Source organism: Dipodomys ordii, unplaced genomic scaffold (assembly GCF_000151885.1).
Source record: "Dipodomys ordii isolate 6190 unplaced genomic scaffold, Dord_2.0 Scaffold2, whole genome shotgun sequence".
In the NCBI taxonomy this organism is placed as follows: Eukaryota; Metazoa; Chordata; class Mammalia; order Rodentia; family Heteromyidae; genus Dipodomys; species Dipodomys ordii.
In genome coordinates, this window is record NW_012267218.1 from 34,683,982 (window position 1) to 34,694,125 (window position 10,144).

At 41.6% G+C, this 10,144-nt stretch overlaps 1 protein-coding gene across 1 annotated transcript in view; it reads left to right on the forward strand.

The window, feature by feature from the left end:
• The first annotated feature begins 795 nt into the window (after positions 1–795).
• Positions 796–10,144, forward strand: part of Dhrs7 (dehydrogenase/reductase (SDR family) member 7) — a 26,933-nt gene continuing 17,584 nt past the window's right edge. The window contains exons 1-3 of the mRNA XM_013013913.1: positions 796–1,016; positions 6,891–7,043; positions 9,683–9,784. Coding sequence (XP_012869367.1) covers positions 884–1,016; positions 6,891–7,043; positions 9,683–9,784 — 388 coding nt within the window. The 5' untranslated portion in view covers positions 796–883. The remainder of the gene's footprint in view (positions 1,017–6,890; positions 7,044–9,682; positions 9,785–10,144) is intronic.

A 10,144-nucleotide genomic window follows, 5' to 3' on the forward strand; every position in this document is an offset into this window, starting at 1 on the left:
GTGTTAGCGCCAGACTGCTTTCTGCACATTTGCTACCTTATAGTTTTCTAGGCCTGAGTAAACTTATTTTTAGAAAGTAGAGATTTGGCTTGTAACTTAACCAAGTCCTCCTCTACAAACTACCCTCTACTTTGTGAAGTTGGTGTTATTTGGCAAATTATGAATCAGTGTCAATTTGTACAGTGCATAAATACTGATTGTGGGAAAGTTGTACAGATTACTCTATTTTGGATAACAAATGTTTTTCTCTAACCGTTTCTTGTCATTTAAAAATTAATTCCTGCCGTCACAGATCCTGATAACTACTACACCAACAATGGTATCACCAAGTAATACAGTCTTGCCAGGCAATTAGGACATCCAAGACTTTTACTTCACCAACGCTTTTCGGTGCATTCGGTGCGCAGACCAAGTGAAACCGGCCGTACCAGTCCAGCTCCGCCCCAGGACTGTCCCCACTCTCCTCGCAGGGCAGCCTGGGACGGAGGGGCGGAGCTGGAGAGCCGAAGCCACGCCCTCCCTCCCCTTCACTGGGCGTGGTTAGGCGATGAGGGGCGGAGCCAGAGTTCCAGGGCTACGCCCCTGCCCTCTTTGTGGGCGGAGCTGGACGGGGTGAGGCAGAACTGGAGGCCCGGAGCCACACCCCCCACCCCTCCCTGCCCTCTTTCTGGGCTAAGATGGGCGGGTAAGGCGGAGCCGGAGGCCTTGAGCCACGCCCTTTGGTCCTCTTTCTGTGCGGAACTGGGCGGGGCGGGGCGGAGCCAGAGCCCCCGGGGCCACGCCCCACAGCTCGCTCTCCCGGCGGAGCGGGGCAGGGGAGGCTGGACTCTTGAGGACTGGCTCTGAGCTTCTGCTTGGGCCGCGGAGCCCGGGAGCCGCCGCGATGAGCTGGGCCCTGGTCCTCTGGCTGCTGGAGCTGTGCGCGCTGCTCCTGGCGCTGCTGTTGCTGCTGCGCTTCCTGCGGGCGGATTGCGACCTGACGTTGATGTGGGCCGAGTGGCAGGGGCGACGCCCAGGTGAGCATCCCCCAGAGGGGTCCCCGCCCCGAGAGGGCACGGGCCCTGGGAGCCCCGCGGCCGGCCCGCCTCTCCCCCCCCCCGCCCCGGGCACGGCCCTTTTAGGGGCTCCAGGTCGGGGAAGAAGAAGTCCGGGGGCGAAGGAGGCAGTTCTGCCCGGTTGTTGTTGGGGGTTTCCTGTCCGGAAAATGGCCCGGGCTCAGGTTCTATCTTAGGAAACCTTTCCAGGGCTTGCCAAACTACAAAGGAACCTTGCTAAACTGCCAGGGGGACTCCATTTTCTTCCTGAAGTCGTGACTCCTCCGCTGTCTGCCCTCCTGCAGTCTGGAAATACAACCCGGGAGGATCGAAGTCACGCACCCACTGGGCATAAACGTGTGACGCCCCACAGGGCTGGTAATGGGGTTCTTTTTTTCTCTTCAGGAGCAGGGTCAGAGTTGGCTTCCACCTTGTGCCTTGCTTCATAGGAAATGGGTTCATTTACTAAACCCAGGCGCTGTGGTGAGTGGGTAATGTGTGCTGCCTCGAATGACCCTTGACCTCAGAACAGCTCTGACAAACTGGTGTTATGAGTATTGTTTTTAGTGATGTGATGATCAGAGAAGTGAAAACACGTCCCCAAAGGTGAAATTGGATCTCTTAGGACTGCTAAGTGATTTTTCCTGACCTAAGTTTCAGTATGAAAATCCCTAACATATGTGATGAACTTTGCTTGAAACTAAGTGCTGGTAGCTCAGTAGATAGACCATGTTTTTCTAAATGGTGGGTGGGTGATCGTGGTGTGGGTCAGAGGGTGAAACATTGTTCTTTGGGGACTGAAAAAAATCTATTTAATAGTTTCATATTTTGTACTGCAAAGGTCACCAACTATGGCAAAGAGAAAGTTGTGACTGGGTGGACTTTTTCTTGCTTTGAAAGCAAGAACCCCAAGTATACCATACTTTTATTAATGGTAGGACTTTTTGTTGATTGCTCAACTTAAGCAGGTGGACAGCATGGACCCATCAGCCGCATTGTGAGTTGTGTGTGTGTGTGTGTGGTGTGTTTGATCCTCAGTATTTTCATAGTCACTTGGACTTAGAGAATTAAAATTAATTTTCTGTTTTTAATCACATAATTACAAAAATTAGTCAACTCATCAGATCATGTGTGAAATGGAAAACTACTGACCATATTGGAATGAATACCCAGCAGTTAACAAGTTAAAAGTGACTTTCTCATATCCCCAAAAGGAGAAGTTACAACCAAGGTCCTTTAAAATTCTTTTTAAGTAATTCATTTTCAATCCATTTACTTTCCCTGGGAAAATAAATTCTGAAGCATTTTCAGTTACATCACTATGATATCGTGATTACATAATTCACTGAATTGCATATATAATTTGGTACCTTATGAATTATCTAAGTAAGTTATTTGTTTATAATTGTGTTTGTTTGGCAAATAGAGGTATCAAAATGTTATAATTAGGCACTGCAGTGGCCCTAGGTACATTTGTGTTGAAGTAGTGGATGCATAAAGAGGTAGGGCCTATTTGGAAAAGCAGGTCATTTTTGATGTGCTCTTGAAGGGTGAACTGGGATCCTGGGCCTTCTTCATTCTTTGCTTCTGAACTACCATGAGAACAACTTTCCTCTGCCTTGTATGTTCACAAGATTTTTTTTTTATACCGAGTCAATGATTTATTCTTATTCATTTAACATACTTACAATACACTGAACAGATTCCTTTACTGTACTGCTTGGAAGTCAGTGATATTAATCAAATGAGAATTTGCTATATTCCTTGATATCACTTCATTATTTGTTAACTGCTAAACAGCTTCTCTTGGTACCTACTGCTGCCTTAGGAGCTTTTCCTACTTAGTCACATAAAAAAATAAAAGTGGATTTTAATACAAGGCAAAGTAATGCTATGAGAAGATTAACCTGACAGTCAAATTCATCAGTACATGATCATTTTTCATGGACTATACATAATAACATTTAGTTTTAAATCATTTAAAATAATTTATCACTATTTTGCCATAGCTGGTTATTTTTTCTGTGTAGAGTTATTTTGCTTTTGTATTTATATGTTTAACATAGCTGAAATCATAGTAGTTAATTAAAGTCACTGTAAAATAGGTTCTGGTTTTTTCTCCACAAAATGTTTTAAATTCTTTTATTTAAAAATAATTATAGGTCCAAGAAGTTACCTTATAATACAAGTTTAGTCCTTACCTTTAGAGAGTTTGTTTTTAAAGAGTGTATTTCTGCAAATCCTGCAAATCAGGAATGTTAACCTTTGAGATGGCTTGGAACATGGTTCTAAAATTAGCTTGGTAAATACCTATGAACTGATAAATTATACAAGGGGGAGGTGGGAAGGAAAAACTGGGAGAAGGAGTCCTGTTCAAACAGGAATGTACCCATTACCTGACTTATATAGTATGTTCACAAGATATACTGTTTACATCAGGCCCAAAATGTACAGGGCCAAACCACAGGAGCTGAAACTTCAGAAACTTGGAAATAAATAATTTATACTTTTAATTTGATTTTCTTAGGTATTTTGCCAAAGCAACAGAGAGCTGGCTATTGCAAATGCTACTAGCATTTTAACTTTAATTTAGCATGATTTTAAAATTTAGTCATTCTTCAACCTTCATTGACTGAAGAGTAAGCTTCATAGAAGGGCTTTTGTGTATACAGTACATGTTTATGTAGAGAACATGAATTGAAAATATAGTAGATCTGTAGAATTAACATTTAATTGCAGGGAGTTTTGGGGGGAAAAGATAAAAAGAGATGGAGTTTTCAGATAAAAGAAAAAAAATAAACATGGAAATAGACCCAGATTCCCAAAACAGTGAGATTGGCAGACTATCAAGGTTAATAAAGGAAGAAAAAGAAAAAAAAAATCCTTTGGGTTCTCTGTAAGCTTATTATTTTTGATTGGGCAACACAATCATGTAATATGAAATGTAAAAATCCAAACGATGCATGACAAAAAAAAATGCAACTCTTTCTTGCCCTTATTATCCACCTTCCCCTAGTCCCTGGCCTGTTCTGTATCTTCGAGAGAAACTTTCTGTATCCCCATGTCTCATAGAGGGTGACCAATTTGAGACATTGCAATTTTGTTCTGAAAAATCCATGGCACAAATCCAGACATGGAAAGCTAACAGCAGCACCTGTGAGGAAAGCATTGGGTTTAGTTAACAATAGCCACAAAGTGAGCCAGCTTCCAAGGGGCTACCAGAAAAGATTAGCCAAGTGTGCCTGTAAATGTTCGCTGTCTAAAACAGCAACTGCAAATGATTGGAGCCTTGACTTATGTGAGCAGTGCATAGTAGATGAGCAGGGTGGGGGAACATCAGAGGCCCTGTCATGTAAAGACTGGTAGGAGAGAAGAGGACTCAGCGGGGACAAGAGCAGGCAGCAATGGGCACTCAGTTCAGAGACACCAGCTTTTACATCCTGAGAGGAATGAGAAAAATAGAGCCGTCAAGGCCAGAAGAGAGAATTCTTAAACTGGATTGGGCCGTCAAGGCCAGAAGAGAGAATTCTTAAACTGGATTGGGCATCAACTCTAGCTTTCTTTTCTTTTCTTTTTGGTCCTGGGCTTGAGCTCTACCTTTCTTTTGACTCTAAGAATGTGCTTGCAGTGGCTCTTTATAGGAGATCATTTTGTGTGGTAGAGCCTGTAGAATTGGTAAGTAAAAGTCAGTACTAGATTAAAAATAGATTGTTCAGGGTGAAAAGACAGGAGTGATATCTGAGATTGTACTGAAGTAAGCATTAAGGCTTAACAGTATTGGTTTTATCTAATGTGTCTTATTGGTGTAAAAATAAGATCATCATTATCGCTAAGATGGTTAGTAAATACTTCCTAAGAAAACTACATTGATTGTAGAATCTGAATATTGCAAAACTTTGGAATAAGGGTTGATAGATAATCAACTGAATATGCTTGCTATTCTTAAAATCCTTCTTAGTCAATTATGCCTTTCCATGCAATTGTGTTTCATGAACAGCAAACACTGTAGCTCAGACATAGAGTGGAAATACTTACAACCGACTTTTTAAAGGATAGTTATTTCCCCTCCCTCCCTTCCTCCCTCCTTCCCTCCCTCCCTCCTCCCTCCTTCCCTCCCTCCCTCCCTTCCTTCCTTCCTTCCTTGCTTCCTTCCTTCCTTCCTTCGTGTGAGTGCTGGAACTGGGGTTTGATATCAGTGCCTAGGTGCTGTTTCTTAGCTTTTTCCACTCAAGGCTGGCTGGCACTCTACCATAGCTCTACTTCTGGCTTTTTTTTTGGTTAATTGGAGATAAGAGTCTTATGGACTTTCCTCCAGGGCTGGCTTTGAACTTAAATCTTTCAATTTCAGTCTCTTGAGTAGCTAGGATTATAGGTCTGAGCCACTATCACTCAGTGAGTTGTATTTCCTTGAATGTCTGATTGATAGTACTTAGAGCTGGGACTGTATTCCGTGGTGGAGCACTTGTCTCATGTGGATAAGGCCCACATGAGACTTTTAAATGTGTGTAGCATAGGGCAGTGAGCAGTGTGGGCTTTGCAGCTTGATATGTCTGGGCTCCTATCACAGTTCTGCTGGGGCTCATAGGTATTTAATCAGTAGGTATTTGTTTATGGAGTCCTCTCTGTCCTTGGGTCTCTGCTAGGCACTTAGGTCACAGCCCTGAAGAAGGCAGACAGGGTCCCAGCCTTGACGGAGTTTATAGACTAGAGGGATACATGAATCTCTTTTTCAGTTTCTACGTCTGTGAAACGGAGATAATAATATCTTTTTTATAAGGTCCCTAGTAGGGTTCTAATAAGGTAATGTGTTAAGTTCATAGGATGGAATAAAAAATAAAACATTAACAATTAACAAATTAACATTAACAAAACATTAATAATTAACAAAACATTAACAATTAACATTAACAAAACATTAAATGGAGATAATATTACTTTAAATTAGATCAGAGCATGGAGCATAAGTTGGTATATTTGGCTTATTTAACTGTATTTCAACTGCAAAAAATATGAAAAAGAACAAAAAAATTGGTGGGACCCATAGTAATCATCTCATCTGAATTCCTCATTTAATAGATAAGGAAATTAAGTCCAGGCACTGACTTTCTATCCACTAAGATTTATTTACACAGATTAATAGAGCCTTGGAGCACAACTGAGGATTTAGAAGCCTTAATTAGGAGTAAAATCTGGAGATTTAAGCAAGATTCTAGAATGTATCAAATTCTATGCTGGGTGCCAGTGGCTCCCTCCTGTAATCCCAGCTCTCAAGAAGCTGAGGTCTGAGGATCGTGGCTCAAAGCCAGCCAGGGCACAAAAGTCTATGAGACTCTTATCCACTGAAAAGCCAGAAGTAGAGCTGTGGCTCAAGTGGTAGAATACAGTGCCAGGACCCTCAGTTTAAGCCCTAGGATCAGTACACACACAAACACACACACACACACACACACACACACACACACACACACACACAGAGTTTACAATTAATAATATGGCTTGTGTCTGTGGCTAACACTTATAATTTTAGCTACTCAGATACTGAGTTCTGAGAATAGCAGTTTGGAACCAGCTGGAAGATACAAGTTTATGGGTCACTTATATCCAATTACCCCACAAAAATCTGAAAATGGAGATGTGGTTCAAGTGGTAGAGCACTAGCCAGGAGCGAAAAAGCCAAGCATGTGAAACCTCGAGTTTAAGACCTAGTACCTTTTAGCCTTTAGATGGATGTCTTCATTTTAAATAGATTTACACAGCAGGTCTACATGTTTATTGAAACTATTGAAAGTTTTCTACACTTCGGTAGGATCTAATCTATGGCTTTTTTGCTCCCTGGCCTTTCTTCTTCCTCCATAGAATGGGAACTGACCGACATGGTGGTGTGGGTGACTGGAGCATCAAGTGGCATTGGTGAGGAGCTGGTTTACCAGTTGTCTAAACTAGGAGTTTCTCTTGTGCTGTCAGCCAGAAGAGTGCATGAGCTGGAGAGAGTGAAAAGAAGATGCCTGGGTAAGTAAACCTAAAACAGCAGCCAAACTTGCTGGAAATGAGTTAGAATCCAATTTACTTGTAACTTTGGGAACTTTTGAGGGAAGAGGTGATGCTCCCAGAGTTCCAAGAGCTCTTTTGTCATCTCCTAAGTGTCTGCCCTTGCCTTCTCCTTCTTATACTTCAAAACAACCAAAACCCATAGATATTAAAGTTCATCTACCCAGATTTTTCATGGATCCTTAGTGTTTGGGAGTGACCTAGAGGATTTTTAATCATTAAGTGACTCATAGCTTTATATTTGAGAAAGTACAGTTTGATTTTTTTTTTGTTTTACCAATGACACTGAAACAGTTAGAGCCTTATTCATTTTTGCTTAATGTCAGATATTAAAGTCAATGTAGGATGATGTAGAACTTGTTATATAGGATATAAGAACATGAATGACATTAGGTTTAAACATGTACTCTGGAGTTCATCTTTCATATTTGTATACTAAGTGGCAGTGTCTATTTATTTAGTCGGTCATGGGGCCTGAACTCTGGGCTTGGGTGCTGTCCCTGAGCTGCTTGTGCTAAAGGCTAGCGCTCTACCACTTGAGCCACAGCGCCACTTCTGGCTTTTTCTGCTTATGTGGTGCTGAGGAATCGAACCCAGGGCCTCATGCTTGCAAGGCAAGCGCTCTACCCCTGAGCCACCGTCCCAGCCCCAAATTTTTTATTTTTTTGAGACAAGGTCTCACTCGGTAGGTCAGGCTGGCCTTGAATGCACTATAGTATAAGAATAGGCTGGCTTTGAAGTCAGGCACTTCAGAGACCTGTCTGCTGGGATTTCAGATGTGTGTGCCACTACCCTTGGATAGTATTTATAATTTTGTTGGCTTGGGTTTTGGATGCTTTGAAAACAGCCTCAAGTAAAATATTTATTATATCATAGGGACTTCAGTATTTAAACTGAGATACTTTTGAATTTTCTACCAGATCATATTTTGCTCATCTATCATTCTTTCAAAAATCATTCTTTTACTTTGATGATTGAGCTAACCACATAGCAATGTGGGAATTCATCCCCATACACACTCAGAAAGAACCTAAGACTTACTTCTTCTTCTAGTTTAGAAGCCTTTTGTGCTTATGTTCATCATCCTTTTTTTTTTCAAGGTAATATTAGGGTTTGAACGTAGGGTCTCATACTTGCTAGATTGGTGCTCTACAGCTTGAACCACACCACCCCATCCTTGCTTTTTGCTGGTTACTTTGCAAATGGAGTTTAGCAAACTGTTCTACCTGTGCTGGGCTGGAATGGCAGTCCTCTAGATCTTAGCCCCCTCAATCACTAGAATTACATTCATGAGCCACTGGCACTTGGCTACAGTGTACTGTTTCTATGGTTTTTGGTCCTCTCTGGCTGTGACTTGCCACGCTTGCTCTGGCAGTGATGTTGGCTTTCCTTTTTCCTGTTAGATCATTGACACAAGCCTTCTGGTTGCTTTGAATACATTCAGTGGTTCACCATTTCCTATTTTAACTACCAAACCTTTAATATTGTACCTTTAATACTTCTTAGTCTTGCTTGCTCTTGCTGGCACCTCTCACCCTCGCTGCCTCACTCTGGTTCTGTTCATGGTATTGAGGATGGAACTCAGGGTCCGGTGCTTGCCTGACAATGCCCTTATCACTTGGACCATCTCCTATGCTCTTATTGGCACTTCTTATATTTTAAGGCAGGGTTCAGGGAAATTACTTTCAATTGTTCTTTTGCTGAATACCAGGAAGAAGGGCCAGTGGCTAGTCCTCCATGCTGTGGGAAACAAATAGTGAATTGTGTTCTCTTCCTTATCTGCTTTGTGTAGCCCTCGAAAGAGAAGCCATTATTCCAAGACCTCTGAGCTTCTTACTGAATTACAATGTAAACTGTAAATTAAAAGGAATTTTTTTAAGGGGCTGGGAAGGTGGCTCAGTGGTAGAGTGCTTGCCTAGCATGCATGAAGCCCTGGGTTCGATTCCTCAGTACCACATAAACAAACAAACAAACAAAAAAAAACTGGAAGTGGCGCTGTAGCTTAAGTGGTAGAGTGCTATCCTTGAGCAAAAGAAGCTCAGGAACAGTGCCCAGGCCTTGAGTTCAAGCCCCACAACTGGCAAAAAAAAAAAAGTAATTTTCAGGACAACAAGTAAACTTTGTGACTCTGTTGTAAAACATAATATGGCTCTGTATTTTTAAGGTATTGTATTACGTTTGCATGTTTTGTTGTAATCTACATTTTAATTTTTAAATTTTTTTTTTGAGATGTGATCTTACAATGTAGCCCATGCTGGCCTTGAACTTATCATTATCTTGATTCTAACTTCTAAGTTCTGGAATTACAGATGTGGGCTATTTCCCTTGACTCATTTTCTTGGGCCATTTTTATAATCGACTTTTGCCAGAGTGCAGCGTGCCTTCCTTCTTGATAGGCAAGTTAGCATTTTTCCTTAAGATATTTCCATATTACCACTGTCTATTCCTTGATAAATGAGAAACACAAAACCACCCAGAGATGATATGATGGCCAACTCTTGTTGTAAGGTAGAAGGTGGTTAATGCTAACATGGGAAAAACAACGATCTCCAATGACTAATAACATAATATCACGGTAATGTTTATGTGTCTTTATTTAGAGAATGGCAATTTAAAAGAAAAGGATATTCTGGTTTTGCCTCTTGACTTGACTGATAGAAACTCTCATGAGGTTGCAACCAAAACTGTCCTCCAGGAGTTTGGTAAAGTAAGTAGCATTTCTGTATTGCTAGAATATTCATTGTGTTGCTTTGCCTGGCTTTGAAGTGATTGCTGATAAGATTCCTTTCTGGGGTCTCTCATTCACAGAGAGCTTGATAGATGGGCTCTACATAGCAAGATCAGACCTATCAGGTGGGCTTTCTAATCTCTGTACTTTTGGCTTTAGATAATTGCTTTTTCACATCTTTACAATAACTGACTCTTCTATGTAGAACAATGCTGGTCCTGGAACTTGACCTCAAGGCCTGGACACTGTTCCTGAGCTTCTTTTGCTCAAGGCTAATTCTCTATCATTTGAGCCACAGTGCCACGTGTGTGTGTGTGTGTGTGTGTGTGTGTGT